This window comes from Nuphar pumila, chromosome 13, assembly GCF_984573655.1.
Source record: "Nuphar pumila chromosome 13, dmNupPumi1.hap1.1, whole genome shotgun sequence".
Lineage (NCBI taxonomy): Eukaryota > Viridiplantae > Streptophyta > Magnoliopsida > Nymphaeales > Nymphaeaceae > Nuphar > Nuphar pumila.
In genome coordinates, this window is record NC_143261.1 from 12,917,779 (window position 1) to 12,937,861 (window position 20,083).

The 20,083-nt window shown below is 40.1% G+C and overlaps 1 protein-coding gene across 1 annotated transcript; it reads left to right on the plus strand.

Annotated features, from left to right (window-relative positions):
* The first annotated feature begins 17,684 nt into the window (after nucleotides 1–17,684).
* On the plus strand, nucleotides 17,685–18,626 carry LOC149817804 (putative BOI-related E3 ubiquitin-protein ligase 3). The gene is made up of 2 exons (XM_089985269.1): nucleotides 17,685–17,935; nucleotides 18,023–18,626. The coding sequence occupies exons 1-2, from the start codon at nucleotides 17,711–17,713 to the stop codon at nucleotides 18,536–18,538; spliced, it is 741 nt and encodes a 246-aa protein (XP_089841395.1). The 5' UTR covers nucleotides 17,685–17,710; the 3' UTR covers nucleotides 18,539–18,626.
* Nucleotides 18,627–20,083: the final 1,457 nt, after the last annotated feature.

The window sequence follows — 20,083 nt, forward strand, 5'->3', positions numbered from 1 at the left end:
ATAATGAGAATTTGGAGAAGTATATGATAGCAAAGAAGGAAGCTAAAAAAGTAGTTCGGAACGCGAGAGATAAGGTATATAAGGAGGTTTATGACAAGTTGGATACCAAAAAAGGTGAGAAGGATATTTATAGGCTTGCAAAGATGAGAGATAGAAAATCGAGGGATCTGGGTATGGTTAGATGTATCGAAGATGAAACGCAAAGGGTTTTAGTCAAAGATGAGAAGATTAAAGAGAGATGGAAAGATTATTTTGATAAGCTATTTAATGAAAGCCATGCTCAGGATCTTGGAGACTTTTCAATTCCTTTTCATGAGATGAATCGTGACTTCATGCGCAAGATTCAAAAGAAAGAAATTGCAGAGGCTTTGAAGAAAATGAAATCAAGAAGGGCAGTTGGCCCAGATGGTATACCTATCGAGGCTTGAAAATGCTTGGGAGAGAAAGGTTTAGAATGGTTGACAAATCTTTTTAACAAGATTTGACGGACAAATAAGATGCCTAATGAGCGGAGGAAGAATACTTTGGTGCCTCTATATAAGAATAAGGGTGATATACAAGATTGCACAAACTATCGTGGTATAAAACTCATGAGTCATACTATGAAAATTTGGGAGAGGGTGATTGAGTCTAGGTTGAGGAAGATTGTCATGATATCGGAGAATCAATTTGGTTTTATGCCTGGAAGATCAACTATGGAAGCTATACATCTTCTTAGACAACTTATTGAGAGAAATAGAGAGAGGAACAAAGATTTACATATGGTTTTTATTGATTTTGAGAAGGCTTACGATAGAGTACCTAGGGACGTTCTCTGGTGGACAATGATGAAGAAAGGTGTTTCTCTCAAGTACATTAGTATAATTAAAGATATGTATGAAGGAGTAGTAACCAATGTCCGCACTTATAGAGGGGTGACAACCAATTTTCCTATAACGGTTGGGTTACATCAAGGATCTGCTTTAAGCCCTTTTCTATTTGCTATAGTGATGGATGAGCTTACGAGATCAATTCAAGAAAATGTGTCGTGGTGTATGTTGTTTGCTGATGATATTGTTTTGATTAATGAGTCTAGAGCTGGGGTTAATGCTAAGTTAGAATTATGGAGACAAACATTGAAAGCAAGAGGTTTTAAGTTGAATAAGAGTAAGACAGAATACATGGAATGTCGATTTAGTAAGCAACAAAGTAGTGATGGGAGTGTAGTGAAGCTTGGTGATCACGAAATACCGGTGGATGATTCTTTCAAATATTTGGGATCTATCATTCAAAAGTATGGAGAAATTGATGGAGATGTAAATCATAGGATAAAGGTTGGGTGGATGAAATAGAAGAGTGCAACTGGAGTGTTGTGTGATCGTAGAATGCCATTGCGGTTGAAGGAAAAGTTTTATAGGACGACTATTAGGCCCGCTTTACTATATAGTACGGAATGTTGGGCTGCCAAGAGACATCATATTCAAAAAATGAGTGTAGCTGAGATGCGTATGCTGAGATGGATGTGTGGAAATAGAATAAAAGATAAGATTCGGAACGAGGATATACGTAAGAAGGTAGGCGTTGCACCCATTGAAAATAAGATAAGAGAGAATCGTTTACGGTGGTTTGGACATATTCGACGAAGGCCTAATGATGCTCCAGTTAGAAGGATGGAGAAATGGGAAAATATATTAATTAAATGAGGTCGGGGTAGGCCTAGGAAGACATGGATGGCGGTGATAAGAAAGGATATGAATGCTTTGAACCTCACCGAGGACATGGCATTGGATAGAAATGAATGGAGGAGAATGATTCATGTGGAAGACCCATAATGATTTTCTTTGTTGGTTCATATCGCCGACCCCAATTGTTTTGGGATGAAGGCGTAGTTGTTGTTGTTGTATATATACAAAAATAATATATATATATATATATATATATAATTTTAAGGTTTTTTTAAGTCCAAGATTTGAACATATATGACCCTGGGTGCGTTGACCACACCTAGGGTTGGGTTGACCACACCGGGTGTCGCACCCGTAGGTGCACCCATGTCGCGTCGCATCGATGCGGGTGTGGCACTTGGTTGGCCGAATCCCTGTGACATACATAGTGTGTTCCACATTGAGCATCCCACACCTTTTAAGTGGTGCTGCTTGGATTTAGCAATCTTGGTCCTATCAAATGTGTTGTAACTTGGATCCAATTCATGGAGAAGCTGTGGCAGCACTTTTTTCATACATTAATTTTTAGAGTGAATGGGTGAAGACTTCAGAGGGGTTTCTTTTCACTGCCATAGGACCATTGCTTGGTGTAATAATAAAGTGGATGTCACCAAATTGACAGGACACTATGATTTGGAAACCCACAGGATGCGTCTTTTGTCACAAGGTCAAAGTTGGGTGTACTCATGATGGGCAGGGGACCTCAAGGATTTTACCAATCAGAGGCCAGCCAGTGATGAGGTTTTTCCCTAGACATAAAAAAGTGGTTGGTTTCTAATGTGTTTTATTAGTGACGGCTTGAGCCGTCACTAGTTCTCAAAGGAACATCATTCAAAAAACATCTCACCGTTGTAAGGCCAGTGAACATGAATAAATCAAGAGGAGGAAAAACAGCTACTACGGGATTATCTTTATAATTTATATGAGACAAAAAACAAAACAGCAAGATGAAAAAAATATGAAACAAAGCATTCAATTCACAAATCCTCTAGTATGATGCAATATCATGTATACAAAGCAAAATCACAGATACATAAAGGGAAATGAAATAAAAATCCAATGCAAAATCTACAGAAAAACAAAAAAGAAGAGAAACAAAGGTTTTGATAAAAGGTAAGAAAAGCAAGTTCTACCTCACCAAATCACCTTTTCACATTTTGGAATCAACAAAGTCAAGGTCACCTAATTTTTCTGCAAAAATCAACAAAAAATTAAGTAAAACAAATTAAATAATATGCAGAATTTGTTGTAGCACTGGGTAAATAGGAGAGGATGTCATATTAGCAAGACAATTAAGCAAGTTCTTCAATGTCACATGTTCAAGGCGATAAGTTGTTTAGACATATGAAACACCACATATTTCAGAAAAATGTTAGACAAAATAATCAATTATAAATAAAGTCAATAGACACCTTCAATTACCTTCTCTAAGATTCACACAATCTTCTCATGACAAATTTACCTTTGAGCATTGAAAGTTCAATAAAGCAGGGAAGCGAATTTAAATAATAAATGAATAAGAAAAAAAAGTATCCTAATGGCATTGAAAATAATAATTATATCTTACAAAAAAATAAAATAAGAATCAAAACGAAATTCAAGATTAATGGCAATAATGCAACTGCATTTAGAGCTTCCCATTAAGCAATAAATTGGACCTTCAAAAATTAACTTCAATATTAGGCCAAGTCCTATGACTAAAGTTGGTTCTGCAGCTCCTTGAACAACATTAATACCTAAGCAACATGCAGAAATAAAAAATAGACAAGGATCTCCCAATTGGGTGCAGTTTCTTTGTGTAATAAATGGAAACAATAATCAAAATATCTTAAAGCTTTATTTGCCTGAAAAGAAGATCTATTTTCTAGATAACTATTTGTCCAAGAAATTGACATTGACTACTTTATGGAATAGAAACTCATTTAGAAATAATGAGAAGAATGAATTTGGTATCAAACTTATTAATGAAGAGGGAAATTAGGTTGAATGGGACATCTCAAAATGGATGGGGAAACTCTACCTTAACATCACTGATGCCTACATTGTTTTCTTCCAAGAAGCTAACAAACTCCTTGAAATTCTCCTTTGTATGATGGTAATGACCACTATATGGCCAAAGAACCTGCAGTAAATGATAAACACGCTGAGCAGAGAAAAAAATGAGCTTTCAAATAGGAAGAGTTCAACCCACCCCCACCCCATTTATATGCCTCTTTTGGATTCATCCCATATTGTGAAAGGGCAGCAAAGAGAGGCCGATATCCATGGAGAGAAAGAGAGAACGGTTTAAGTCGTTGTTTAATCCCCACCCACCCGTTCAGCAAGAGTGAGAGAGATCCATCCCTTACCTGCAACAGGGAGCTTAGTTGGTAATCTGGTGGTGATGCAGGACGGTGGTCACCCATTCGATCGGGTGCGCAAGAGAGAGAAGTGGGAGCAGATGCGTACTTACCAAATTGTGCGGACGAGCGTGGGGAGGATCTTTTGGCTTCATAGTTTTTTTTTTTTTAAGATAATCAGCGACGGACGCAACCGTCAGTGCTCCTTAGAAAGGGCTGACGACACCATCAAGCTGTCACCACTTCTTATTTTTGGAGTTGTGTGATTTGGCAAAACACAAATTTTTTTTTTTCGTACATCACTTCAATCACCACCATTGGGGCCAACCAAAAAGTGTTGACGTCATCATTTTCCAAGGGACGGTGGTGATGGACAATGGCGATTTTAAAATACAAAAAATTTGTGTTTTGTCAAATCACTTGATCCGTCTTTGTCTTTCATGTTGGGAATGGTGGGTCATATGATGGGACACGTGGCACATTTTCATTGGGTAAATCTGAATCTAATTGAGAGAGAGAATCACAGAGGAGGCCCCACAATTGACAGGCTGTCAGCCAAAGATAGATGCCAACTAGGTGCAGTGGTCCAGTTACAGTGTAAAATGTGATTGCACCTGATCGGCCCTCCATAAGCAGTAAGAAATCCAGAAGAGAGACCAAGTGTTATTGCACCAGACATATATGGGGGTATCACCGGAACTGGTTTACCTGAACCCGAACCGAACCAATTAACCTACAGGGGGGGGGGGGGTATGGTGATAAATAATAAGACACGATTAAAACCTGGGCCTGGACCCTTATGGACATGGGTATAGTTTGTGAAATTTTATACTAGACCTGGACCCGACCCGAGTTTCAATTAAGACCCACAATTTTTCAATGTAAAAATGATAAAAAAAATATGGTTTTAACGGGTATGGTTTTTGTAGTTCTTATCGGGTCTGGGTATGGTTTTTTTTATAATGAACCTGATTAGACCCGATACCATAACCAAAAATCTGATCCAAATCTGATTCCACCTAGGTCCGAAAGAAACCTGACCGGTTGACACCCCTACACCTTAGATGGTTCTTGGTCTCTTCTAACTCGGAGGAGTTGATTGTGAAATCCCCTAGTTGGGTCCCTCCCTATTCCCGGGTCCAACTACTGGTGAAATGGCCACTGAAAGATCTTTTTCTTGGGGCCCTAGATATCCATGGAACAGGGTTTCACTGATCCATCGTTTGTCATCCACACAAAAGAGCATAGATCCCATTTAGGTATATGATTTCCCTACCTTTTTAATGAACTAGTGGAGGCCTCAACTTTGAAGTGTCTCAACCAAACGTCCTCCACGAAACCTCTTAATTCTAAGGAGCTGGTAAAAAGCGTAATTCTAAGGCTCTGGACATAAATGGTCTAGATTTGTTTCAGATCTAACTACAACCAGATGCAAATTAATTTGGTCCAATAAAATTGCATTGTCAGTCAGCACTTGGATCAAACCACCTCTTAATTAATTATCAGTTTTCAATGCAATTTTTCTTGTTTTGGGCTAGGTCAAGCAAAATTTCTCCACCGCCAACCTCTCTCTCTCTCTCTCTAAAATATTCATTAAAAAAAACATCATTTATGCAATTGAAAAATTTCTGTTTGTATAAACGGCGCATTGGGCTGCATTATGATAGCCTCCAGAGCAGGAACAATGCAAAAACATAAAAATCTCATTTTTTCTTATATATAAACTACATAAAATGCAAATAAATATACAAAAATTATGAAAATATTTCACTCCCATTAATGTCTCAAAAGCATGATATTTTCAAAACCGCTAATATTATGAAACTATTTCATTTTTTAAAAATTATGTTGGCGTTTCAAATTATTGCGATATTTTTAAAATATCCACGATACTTGTCAACATAGCTCTAACTCCATTTGCATCGCTGGTATAGTGTCCATAATCCATTTCTATTTGCACCTCGGTGAAACCATATGCCTGGTGCAACCTATTCTGCAAATCCTACGTCACAGTGACACGAATTGACGCGCTATGACAGACCGATTTAGACATGGATTCATATGAATCTTTTCATTATTTTTAAATAGTTTGTTATAAATGTAATAACATTTTAATTAAAACAATATTAAAAATTAAAAATAGCACTTTTATTAATTAAAAAGTTTTACAAAATCCGCGTCAGTGTCCTATTTTGGAAAAAAAAAATGGAACTTGCAAATCTAAACCATGTCGGGTCCTCATATCTTCATGACATAGAAACACAATTTCTGGTTAGCCAACGACTCCTGTGTTGTGAAAAAATTGTGGTTCCAGTATGATCTGATCAGTTTCTCATTAAAACACCTAGGGGTTTCTGACTCCTAGATTTCTGCTGATTGATTTTCCCAAGGAAATATAGCATTCAAAGAGAACAGACAAACAACAAAGCAAGATTCCATCCAGAAACAGAAAATCCATTGGATTGGCATCACTTGATCTGCTTGTACTGCATGGAACCGTGCATGCAACATTTCACGTGAAGGAAAACACGGCCATATCTGCTCATGAATTCCAATTACTTTCTACTAGCCGAAGAAAAACATAACACAGTAGCTATATATCTTTTTGGTAGGAACACAGAATTTATTAACGTGGGCATATTGGAAGATACACCCTTTGTAAGGAACATGAGACTACACAACAACAACAACATCTAGGCCTTCATCCTAAAACAATTGGGGTCGGCCATATGAACCAACAAAGAAAATCATTCTGGGTCTTCCACATGAATCTTTCTCCTCCAATCATTTCTATCCAATGCCATATTCTCGGTGAGGTTCAAAGCATTCATATCCTTTCCTATCATCTCCATCCAAGTCTTCCTAGGCCTACCCCGACCTCTTTTACAACAACAACAACAACAACAACTACGCCTTCATCCCAAAACAATTGGGGTCGGCGATAGGAACATGAGACTGGTACAAGAAAATTAATTAGTTTGCAAAAGATTGGCATTCAGCCTGATCATGATTAGAGGGGATAATACGGTAAGATTCAATATATATATATATATATATATATATATATATATATATATATAGAGAGAGAGAGAGAGAGAGAGAGAGAGAGAGAGAGAGTATTTGGTACTAATGAAGGTATGAAACTATATATTAACAAACGTCTTTTTCATATTTTTCAGTTTTTTTTTCAGGCTCGATGGATGTAATCTACAAGGTTTCTTTTGTGAAAAATTGGGTTTTGAATCATGTGATTGTGACATGTAAACAGGATTTCAATGGCTTCAAAAATCAACAGCCTACAATGTACCAAAATTTCATAGCTCAAAAAAAATTAAAATAAATAATATATATATATATATATATATTCTTCACCCTGTGCCACAAATCTTGATATTGGGATTTCCTTGGCACGCGCAATTCTCCCACAAAATTAAAGCCACATTTGAAAGTGAGGAAAATCTCACATCAAAAGAAGGCATTACAAATGAAAACTTCTCTTTGTGAAGAACTTTTTCATGTTTGTGTGACACACGAAAATTGTGGAGAGATATTGGTATATATTAAAAAAAATAAGAATGATGTCAAATTCCCAAAGTATCACAACATTTTCAGTAGGCTATAACATTGCAATCTTTTTCAGGATTTCATTTTTTAATCTTGTGGTAAAATCATGATATTTTCAAAAAAAAGGTCTCTCAGAATTGTGATGATGGATCCACCTAACTATTGCCCGCTAAAAACAATCTTGGTAGAATACAAAGAAGTTCCATAAAATGGACAGGCCAGTGGGTTCGGGTCCAAATCAATCCAATTAAAATAGGGATGACAGTGGACTAGGGGAAAATGGGGGCCCGTCAGGCCTCGCCCCGTTTGGACTGGGGATCACTAAAAGAAAAATGCTAATTAACGACGGCAATTTGTGACAGATTTTTTCCGTCGCAAATTTGTGACGGATTAGCAAGAGAAAACTCTTTGTCGCTAACATTCAAAATATTTACGAAATTAGCAACGAAAATATTTCCCTCGCTAAATCCGTCACTAATTAGCGATGGATTATCGACAACATTTTTCTGTCGCCAAAACACTAAAAAAATGCTAATTAGTGATGGAATTAGCGAGGAAATTTTTCTGACCCTAATCTGTTGCTAATTAGCGACGAATTAAAGATGAAAAATTCTCTCGCTAATTCCGTCGCTAATTTCGATTTAAACCATCCCACCTGAGGTGCAAAATTTTCCCTCCTCCCGTTCAAAATTTCCCTCCCCTCCGTTTTTCCCTCCCCCCGTTCGATTTAAACTGTCCCCACCTGAGGCGCTTCTCAGGACGCCAGAAGCCGTGCCCTTCCTCTGACGATGTGCAATGGCCTCTCGCACCCTCTGAGCGTGACAATGGCGCCGGCCATCGGAGATCAACTCCCGCTACCTCTCCCCCGCGCCGTCCTCCTCCCGGCGGTGCCCCTCGCCAGTCTCCACCACTCGTCCCACCTCTCCCTCGCCGGATCCCATCTCCATTACGACCCCAAAAATGTCGCAGTCGGCCGATCGACGCCGCTCCTCTACCCCCTCCTGCGCGTAAACTCTTTCACTGGCAGTTTATTCCGTGAAGCGGGTGCCAGAGGTCCTCTTGCCATCGACACAGAGCTTGTCGGTCTCCTTCCAGGGGGAGTCGTTCTCCCTCCCGATCAGCCGTCGCGAGAGGCCATTTGCGGCTGCCCGCGTCCCTTCTCTCACCGTGATGGGCTCGCTGCGAAAGAGCGTCTCGACGCTGGAACGCACCAGTTCTGTGCAAAAAAAATTGCTCCCTGCCGAAAAACGCGCTAGCAGATAGCATTTTTTTTATTTTTTTATTTAAATTTAATGACGGATATTATCCATCGTTAATTTAAAATAACGAAGGACTCGCGATGGATCATGTCCGTCGCTAATTGATCGCAAATTAGCGACGAAAGTAGCAGCAGATAAGTTCTGGCACTACTTAGCGTCGAAAAATTCGCGATGAAAGTTATCCGTCGCTAAACTGTTTAGCGATGGATTAGCGACGGATTTAGGTCATCGCTAATCCACAGATTTCTTGTAGTGGATGAAGGACATGAAACGTGGATGAAGGTTAAAATCCATTCCCGTGTGAGGATGGAGGTGGGGATGGACTTACGCTTTCCCCCACCCTTGTTCCGATCCCCGCCCTGCCCCGTCCTGCCTCATCCCCAATCCTTTTAAGGGATGACAATAGACCGAGGGGAAAAGGGGCCTTGCCCTGCTTTGGACCGAGGATGGAGGCGATGGTGGAGGTTAACCTCCATCCCCGCGCGGGGATGGAGGTTCGGGTTTTGAGACAAGGTGGGGGTAGAGAACTTGTCCCCCGCCCCGGTCCATTGCCATCTTTAAATTAAAACCTAATCCGTCTGGATCTCATACGGTCCCATGGCTGTGATGAAGCAGCTATACATTTTGGTGTCCATGTAGGAAATTAATGAAATGAGTATAGGTAATAGGGGTGCAAAAGGATGGAGTTTTGTCGGACCTGCAATCTAAATCAGACACTTTATTCTCAGATGCGGATTAGTAAAGATTGAAAAAGGTATTTGGATCGGATTGGGTTTTACACATTCAGATCATTTTTTGGATTTGTCTTGGGTTCAGACCAATGTTCTATATGATATTTAGGTTTTGATACAGATCCATTTGCACGTTTTACATGTAAAACCTTTTCTTGTACTGGATCCAGAGTTGGATTCGGATTGACCACACATAATTCAGATCTTGATTCAGATAAGGAGGTCCGGCTCATATCCAATCTGTTTGCTGCCATAACTGGTGAGTTGTTGGCTATGGCATAGATTCAACTACAGCTAGGATGAGCAACCTAATATTTAGTTATAGGTCATGAGTTATGCAGACGAATTAACAACATAGAAATCTATTTCTAAACGATAAGCAGTCAAGATTTCAGAGCTGGACACCACCTTATTGAGGTCAATCATCAGGTTTTACCCGACCGATTAGCTGATTGGGTCGGACCCATAAAATATTAGTAGATGGACTTGGTTCTGATTTAAAAGTTTCTAACTGTAATTAATGCGATTCTAGATCTGGCTACGATTTGGCAATTTCACACAAAAAATCTTATGTTTTTTACAGTCCCTGACCTGGCTTTGATACAAAAAGGCTCACTACTTCTTCCGAGCCTATGCACACCCACACCCTATTCCTTGACCAACCACCAAGCTCATTGGATCTAAACTCGTGATCAGCAAAGTGTGCTTCGTCCTTACTCATTTTTCTATGTATAAACCGGGTTAATGTTTGCTACAATCGATTATGCCTGCAACTGACTTGGCAAAACCCCTTTTTGGGGGTTCATTCTAATCTCATGCATGTGAATTTAGATATTCGTATTAGTAAGAATGGCTTTTGGATCATCAAAATTTGACGTGTATAAGTTTTTTTATGGCAATACAAAAAATGGACAGTCGTAGGTGGATCAGTTTTATTTGGGTTCGAAAAACCATGTCTTTAATCGATAAACATAATTTAAAAAACGATTTTAGGAGGCTAGATTGAGTCAAAATATATATTTTTAATTTATAACCTAAAAAAACTGCACCCAGCACAAAGACCTGGCCGCCTATCATACCTACAATTAGGGGTGGCAATCGGGTCGGGTTGGCGGGTTGGCGGGTCAGCATACCTCAACTCGAACCCGACCCGTTTATTAAACGGGTCGGCTGTGGCAAACACGAACCCGACCCGTTTAATAAACGGGTAACCCGACACGACCCGCCAACCCATTTAATAAATGGGTTGGGTCGGGTAAACGGGCTTTCAGGTTTGCGGGTCGGGTTGGCGGGTTGACGGATCGGGTTGGCAGGTTGGCGGGTCGGGTTGACGGGTCGGGTTGGCGGGTCGGGTTGGCGGGTTGACCCACGCGCCTAACCCGTTTATTAAACGGGTCAGCCGGGTTGGCATACCCCGAACCCGACCTGTTTAATAATCGGGTTACGCGGGTCGACCCGTTTATTAAACGGGTTGGCTTAAGCCCAACCCAAACCCGCCTAAGAGGCGGGTTGACGGGTCGGGTTGGCGGGTCGTGTCAGAAATTGCCACCCCTACCTACAATCATTGTGCCGGCAGCGTAAAACTCCAAGGCTAGGCCCTCGAGGCCTATGCTATGAGTTGGCTTGCGCAAAAAGGGCAACCCCCATAGGAATTGAACCTTCACCCCCTCTAACTGCCAAGGTCCCACCCTACAATACCATTCACCCTTGGGGCAGGGATGGCAGTGGACCGGGGGAAAACAGTTCCCTACCCCAGCTTGCCCCGTTTGGACGGGGGATGGAGGCGAGGATGAAGGTTAAAATCAAAACCCGTGCAAGGATGGAGGCGGGGATGGACTCATGCTTTTCTCTGCCCCGTTCTGTTCCCCGTTGGTAAAATAACTAAAATGCCTTTAGGGATGATAGTAGACCGGATAGAGACGGGGGCACCACCCCGCCTCACCCCATTTGGACTGGGGATGGAGGACATGAAACAAAAATGGAGGCAGGGATGGAGGTTAAAATCAATACCTGTACAGGAATGAAGGCTAGGATGGAGAGCAGAATTTTGAGACGGGGCAAAGGTAGAGAGACCTTGTCCCGTGCCCTCGCCCTAGTGCACTGCCATCCCACCTTGGGACAGTCAAAACCGGACCACTTACTGTAGCAAATGCATATACGGGCAAACCAGTCGAACCCAAATTGGCACACGTTACCTTACTTGATGGTTTTTGTTCACCAAGTTGGATCAGGCCTAAGAACCAAAGCCAAGTACCCACACTCCTTGAATTGGGTGCAGATTCTTGATGCAATTTGCTCGGCATTTGAGATAGGTTCGGGTTCTGGTCCCGCCTCATGAGTCATGACAGCATCAGGCAATGGCAGGTATGATTAAATTAATGTGCAAATGGGCTGGCCCAGCCTGACAAAGTTGCAGTGCCGTGCTTGTTTGGGCCTGGACCTTGGTGTTCACCCAACCTCGCCAGCTTTGCCCAAAGACTCCAATGTCTCAGTGTGGATCAGGTCAAAGATCCCCCAGATTCATGAGTCTTTGGCTCAAATAAGGAGGGTTGGTCCAGATGCACATAAATCTCTCTCTCTCTCTCTCATGTCAAAATCTGGATTCTAAATTTAGTTATAAGTAATAGGATTTGATATATCACACAAGACCTGAGATCCAAGGTAATGCAATGACAAGCCTTGGTCGAGTTTGGTTAGATCTCAATTCCTACACTTCTGCTGCTCTGCATGATCAATGGTCAATAAAAGTGCAAAACAAAATAAATCTGGACCTAGGCCCGATATGTTGAGAATGTAGGCCCCGGAGACCCACAAAACAATAGTGGAACTGTTGGTGGGACTGAAGGATGAAAGAAGCATCAGTTTACTGAGGGGGCCCCACCTTGGCTCTAGTTCTTTATATCATGTCTGAGTCATCGCCATCAACGCCACCATTTCCTATACAAGTTTTTCTTCTCAACATTTTCAATCCGATGCATATGGGTATGCTTTTATAAGGTTTGAAAGCTCAATGACCTATCGTTCATAAATTTTGGAGCTTTCAAATACAATTTTTCCATCCAAAATGCATGATCCAAGTGTTTGTTTTTAGTAAATCAATCATGCTGAACACATCTCTAAGGTCAGAATTTTGAAAAAAAAAATACCGAAAATCCTATAAATGTATTTATTAGATAGGTTTTCTACTGGGTAGGTTTTCATTTTCCATAAGTTCATCGTCTGTTCGATAAGAATGATACTTTTAATTTGTATTTTTTAATAAAAAAAATAAGACTTTTTTAAATCATATAATTTTGGTATTTTTGCAACTGTTTATTTTGCAGTTGCCAAAAAAATCCTGCACACAAGTAGGATTCTGACCATTCAAACGCCCATCCTCATTAATAAATCTTTTTTTATTGGATCATAGTTATGATGTTTTTTTAAAAAAGGACTTTATCTATGACGTCAGATTTGATAAAAGCTGCCTTCATCAATGAGATCCCATCGTCTCCGAAAATGACTCTCTCTCTCTCTCTCTCTACCTTTGTTATCATCTCTCTCTAAAAATCTCGATACGTCTCTCTCTTTCTCTCTCCACAGCTGTTAATGTTATTGTGCAGTAAATAAATGATACTAACTGAAATCCAATTTTTTTATTGCATCTGAGTGTGTTCCATTCTGCAGCAAACGACGCACTCCTCCTTTCACATCTAACATTAAAGGACTAAAACACCGTACGGGCTCAATCGCGTTGGAAATTGGAGCTGAACTCCCTGCCAGCTTCGTTTGAATTTCAACTTTGCCAAACGTGGAAACGAGACGAAACCTTTCTCTTTTCTTCTTCTTTTTTCCCTTTGTTTCTTATTACATCATGCAAGACGATGAAGTATTGTTCACTAAAATTGTTGTGCATCTATTTATATGAGATCTACAGTTACTATAATGATTCAAATTCACTAAATAATTAAAACCATCATAGGTCCTAAACCTGAAATTCATATCCATCCCAAGAAAAAGAGCATCAAGTGTGAGAATGAACAATGCAGTCACATGCTATGAATCCATTTTTACCATGCATAACAAAGTTGCCAAATTGGATACTATAATTTTTTCTTGACAGAAAAATGGACACCACCATTTGAAAGAAAGAGATTGGACGACCCAGATCTTGAGGAAATTCACAATATACATATGGGCTGTCAACTTTCTATCATACAATAGAAAGCTGGAGCTGGGCCCACCATTCTTTTCCTTTTCTGTTCGTAGTCCTTGTATACATCATACCATTAATGCGGTGCAAGGTCCATTTCTCTCTTATTATGCAAAGACCAATAATGGAATTGAATGCATTCAACTTAATATTGTTGGCTAGAACAAAGTTCTAAATCAACAACTGTGGGGTACTCCCATCAATTGATATTGTTGGTTGACATTTATCAATATTTCCAAACTTTGGGTGACAGCATCTTCTATGATTTCCCTCCACTATATCTGGGGAAGAGCAGCTGGGACGGTAGATGCCATGGTCTCTTTTTTTTATGAAGATTGCTTTAGATTGACAGTTAATACATGATTTGAGCTCCAAGATTAACCAGTTACCAGAGTACGAAGTCGGTGCAAGAAGCCATTCACGAAGTGCAAAGTGAAAAACAAGCATTAAAAAAGTGCCTTAAAACATGAAGCATGAATGGAGGCAAGTAAGAAGTAACAATTCTTACTTTATTACTTTTCAAGCTTATGCTAAAAAAAATCACCTCATATGTAGTTTTTTTGATAAAAATATATTATACAAATTCGTTAAACTTGAAAGGTGCATTTGCAATATCAATGGAAATTATTATTTTATATTAACGAAAGCAAGCTTCTCATGCATGAATTACACACAAGTTTTACATTTTAGAAAGCCAATTTTTTAGGATGTGACTAAGGGCACGTTTGGAAGAGAGAAAAACTCTCATAGGAAAAGAAGGTTTTGCCTATGAGAGTTTTTTATATGAGAAGTTCTCCAAAAAAAATTCACTTGTTTATGTAGCATGAGAAAAACAGAGTGGAAAAATGAAAGAGAAGAGGAAGATGGTGATGGTGAGATGATGGGTGGTGGTGGTGAGATGGGTGGTGGGGAGCGTAAAAATAAATTCTCTTGGTAGTAAACATTCCTCCACCATTTTTTCATGGATGAATGTTTCCTATCAAAAAGTGTACATTTTAGAAAAATTCTCTCATCGAAAAAGTCTCTCTCGTTTGAAAGGGCTTTTCATTTTGCATCTTTTTCTTTCGTCTTTCTCTTCCAAACATGCCCTAAGAGATTAGCTACGTGGAGGATAAAAAATGTACCAAAAGTAAATGAATCAATTCGGAATCAAAATATGGTCCTAATGCAAGTTGTAGAGCCAACAAAAGGATGCCCTTTTAACCTGCAGCCATTCAGAGTTCTTAATATTGCAATAATGGTCCTTGGCAAAGAGGAGGAAGAACTGGATCGGTCAGACTATTTTGCTAGTTTTGAGTTTGGTAATTGATGATGAAATTCATGAGGTTGCCCCCAACAACCCACCGACGAATCATGAATATTGCGTAGTCTCTATCCATCTGTCATGCTTTTCCTGCTTTTGCAAGAGCATAAAATCATATCTATGCTCCAAGTGTTCCCTGTTTGGCACATCATGACATTCAGCAACACTTCATGCAATCAGAAGAGAATGACAGCTTAGGCTCTTCCAGAAGTCTAAGGGTTAAGTATGGCACCCAAATGCCAAATTTTTTCACACTTTCTTTCCTGTGGTAAGCTTTTCAAAATCAATTTCATTTACAGTCGATTAATTAACTCGTACGGGTATGCCCAACCCCAGCTTTCTTAGAAAAAGAAAAAAAAGTTTTTATTAATTAGTGGCATGGAAAATAAACAAACTTTCATTTGTTTTACAAATAATTTCTATTTTTATTTTATATATTTAGTTAAGAGATTTTTTTTTCTTTTCTTTGTTTTGGATAGTCAAGCTGGCGTTAGGCAGACCATGACCAGTGTGAAGATTTACTTGTTGCGTCCCTTAGGATTTCAGAAACAATGTCACAAAAGTTGTCATTGAGAAAAACTTGGTGAGGGAAATATTATGATATTGTAAAAAATTAAAACAGAAATGGGAAAATATTAGCATGCATAAAAAATTATCATATTTATAAAGAAATATATAGAAACTGCAAAAAATATAAATAATAAAAAAACCATACAAACTATTTCTGATATCATGGTGCACACAAGATATTTCCAAGATAAGCGTTTTTTTTTTTTTGGAAAATATCATGTTTTTTGGGTATTATATCATCATTCTAAAATATTGCCACATAAATCATATTATTGTCAAAATATGGTCGATATTTGCGGATGAAACCCATTCAAAAGGTTTGTCTTTCTAAATCTTATTGACACCAATGACACCAAAACTATCTAAAATGTTTCACAACATAATTTACTTGATTAGTTGAGTCTATAGGCTCTATACACATTTGTAAGAAAACAATCCGAATATCCGATCCATGAATAAAATAATAGTTTTTTTTTAAAAAATCTTTCTTCACCACATCTGACATCCCTACAACTTATCTCACGGGAGTCACGAGGGACTCAAACCCTCTTTGATGCCTAGGTTTTAGTCAGACACAGCTAAACCTCCCTTCTTTTCCTTGTCATTATCATCAATTCTTTTTTTTTAAGCAAACAACACAAGTCTCCCCACTTAGCAACATAATTGACTTAGTAAAATAATGGTCGTCTCCCTTCAACAAGTCTCGAAAATTTCGGTCCCTAGTACGGGGCTTGCAACCCTAGGCACAGTCTAGTTGATTTGTGTACGGGACAAAATTAAATAGCACATATGAATGCTACAAAATTTCCTTACCTTTTTTATGTGCCACTTACTATTTATGCTCCGGAGATTTTGCTTTTCTAAGAGTCTCGAGAACCGCAACAACTTCCAGCAAACTGACACATCTGAGCATTTTTTTATAATAATTGGACAGTTTCAACACAGTTGATGTAATAATTCTCACCACATCCCCAACAACTAAAAACAATAAATATGGTATTCAAAACTATGTGTACATCTACTGAGAGAGAGTTGAGTCACAAAATCACCTGCACTGACCTATTCATTACCCCCCATCTGTTACTTCAATACTTGGAATGTGATGGAGAATAGCATGCTTCCTCTTTTCTTTTCTTGCTTTTCTATCCCCCTTTTCCTCTTTTCTTTTTCAGATGAAACTTTGAATTGGTGTCTCCATAGTTCTCACTACAAGTCACATGATTGGCTTTTCCAAAGTTACCCTTACCCTACAAGAAAAGTCATGGGTATATACTGTAATCCCTCAAAGTTGCATTCTTATTTACTACCTATAAGGCATAATAGGTAATAAGAGCCAATTTAATTAGTAGACACCTGGCCCAGCCCATCTTTAAAACCAACCTAACCTAACCCATTTGAGAGAGAAGAAAGTTGATCCGAGTCAAAAATAAATTTTACCACCGGTGTGTATTCTACATGTTGGTAGCTTATTCTCGGTTGTAATATAAAAAAAGCTAATTTAATTAAAAAGCCAACATGATCACTGCAACCAGACCCTATTAAACCATGACCCAGAAGCTAATCATAAAATCTTGGTGTTTTTATGACTGTTGATTTGTTGAATTGTCAAAAATCCTTTATACACTGCGATCTTCACTAAAGAAACAAGTAGATTACATCTATTGGGTCAGATTTGATGAAAGGTGAAAACAACCTATAACAATAAAAATCTCACAAAATTTGTTTAACCTATAACCCATGTTTTCATGCTTTCCAACGTTTTCCTTTCCCTGAAAAAAAAAAATCAAGGCATGAAGATAGGATGAGTGAATCTCATTCGGGTCTGGGCTGGTGGTAGTTAAGCAAATTACTTACCAAGCGAGGGTGCTTCTTGGGTTGATGACCTATCAAAAGCCGTATAAAAGGGGGGCCATGATTTGCCACCTTTTTCACATTGGAGCCCCGGTCTCGTAACTCCACCACAAACCTCTCTCTCTCTCTCTCTCGAATGTTCACCTCCTCCTTGCACCCATAAAAACTTTCCCTCTCCCACCACTTATTCAGAGAAGAATGGCTGTTTACACTCAATACCCAGACTCTTACTTGCTGGGATTCTCCAGCGAGCCAACCGAATACCAAGAAACAGTCGGTGGGTTTTGTTGTTTACAACAGCAGCAGCAGCAGCAGCAGCAGCAGCAGAGAAGCAACCCTCTCCTCCCCACCACATGCAACCAAATCATCGATGCTTTCCTCGAGAAACAGAAGCAAGAGATAGACGAGTTCATTACCCTCCAGGTAATATAACCATATACTCCCCACATTCTACCCTCCTTCTAGTCCTTATTCCTTCTTTAACACCACCCGCTTATTCTTGTTATGAAGGGGGAGAGATTGAGGGCGGAGTTGGAGGCGCAGAGGAGGGAGCAGCTGCAGGCGGTGCTGAAGAGGGTGGAGGCGCGGGCGTCGGCGCTGGTGGGCGAGAGGGACGCGCTGATCGAGGGGGCGCGTCGGCGAGGGGCGGAGCTGCAGGGGCTGCTCCGGCGGCTGGAGGCCGAGTGCGCCGCCTGGCTGAGGGTCGCCCGAGAGAGGGAGGCGGCCGCGGCCGTCCTTGCCGCGGCCCTCGAGCGCCTCAAGGGCTGCGGCGGCCCTTCCGGCGACGACGACGACGCTGAGTCCCGCTGCCTTGACTCCAACGACCTCGCCGAGGAGGAGCACCACAACCACCGCCTTCTGCCACCGTCGTCGTCTACATGCAGAGCGTGTGGGGGGCAACAGGCACGTGTGGTCATCCTGCCCTGTAGGCACCTCTGCACGTGCGGACCGTGCGGGACGTCGATTCGCACGTGCCCCGTCTGCGGCTCGGCCAAGAGGGCGAGCCTCGAGGTCTTCTTCATGTAGCCATTGATTGAAGACCTGAAAAGAGAAAAAAAAAGGAATGAAAAAGGAAAAAGGACTAATAATAGAGAATATTAACGTTTTTTTAAAATTTATTTTGGTTGGTATTTTTTTTTTCCTTGGAGTATTTTGGATGAATTTGATTCGTTATAGTTAACTCTCGTCTTTTCCATCTTGAGATTTACGAAAAGGAAAAGAAAAAGTGGGGAGGGGAATTTCCTTTTTATTTATTTTCATGTTGATTGTTTTGAGTGTCATTTCTCAGTCTGAAACTCTGTGAGGTGAGAGAGAGAGAGAGAGCAATAGGACGAACCGACATCCACAAATAGCAAAAAAAAAAGGAAAAAAAAAGAAAAAAAAGGAAGAGTTTTGGAAACTGAACCAGAGATTTCCTTATTTCACGCCTTCCCGAAATCAAAGAAACGTTATTAAAATGAACCTAAAAGGAGAAGAAAAAAGAAAAAGATAAGACACGTTGGTACCGTCTTTAATATGTCCATTTCTTGCATAATTTTTAGATGGGTGGTTTGTTGATGGGTCCATATCAAGGATATGGACCCTCATAGTATGATCCATGTAAAATATGGAAGTTGATATAATACTAATATTTGATATATTACATAGATCACATATTTTTCTTATGGTGGCAGTTTTCTATGGCGTAAACCTTTATAATCACCCTTTCTCAACCCTAGGAAGCTTCATGCTTTGCCTTTGATAAGAAACTGGCCCACACAGATGCATATGAATATTTTTTATTCTTAAATTTACTTTTTGACAATTATTCTTAAAATTGTTAGTAAAGTTATGACTAAGTCTAAATAAGGTTATTTTTATATATTTTCATAGTTTAATATAATGAATAAATGGGATACGACTGACCTGCTCAGATATATATGTAGGTGGGGGCGTGGGTTGGCCTACATGCTCCTCTGTCCTGACCTATATAGCCATTAAAAGAGGGAGGGTCCGGTCCGTGGGCGCGTTGGGGATCGCGTACTAGTGATACATTCGTTAGTTTAGGAGAGAGACGAGGGTGGTTTCGACTTTCGACATTGGTGAACAAGTCAAAGCGTCAGTTTCGACCAAGCGAGTCATTGTTTGTTTGATCCTTTCCGGGTCCCGGACGAGTCGTACTCATATCCGATCGGAAAAAACTGAGATGGTCCTTTTTTCCCCGAGACGTGTCTGTGGCCCTCGATCGATGCCGAGCGACGAATCTTGCGCATGGGATTGAGATCTTCTAGGGAATCGTCTCGGACCAAACCATGACGTCATGTGACATGATTCCGATTCGACGTGGGTCCTCGTACATGACTCCACACCGCTGATGACGTTTTAGGAGGACGTATACAACAGTGACCTGACAGGGTTGCCCGAGGCTTGGTCACGGTTCCGGGTTGGGAATATACGGGCCCATTAGGACCAAAGGAAAAACAAATCTGATGTGTCTAATATGAGTCAGGCCTGTCAATGAATCGGGTCTTCCCTGAACAGAAACACTACCGACATTCAAGGTCTGGACCTCCCAAACTAAAGCTCAGTTAG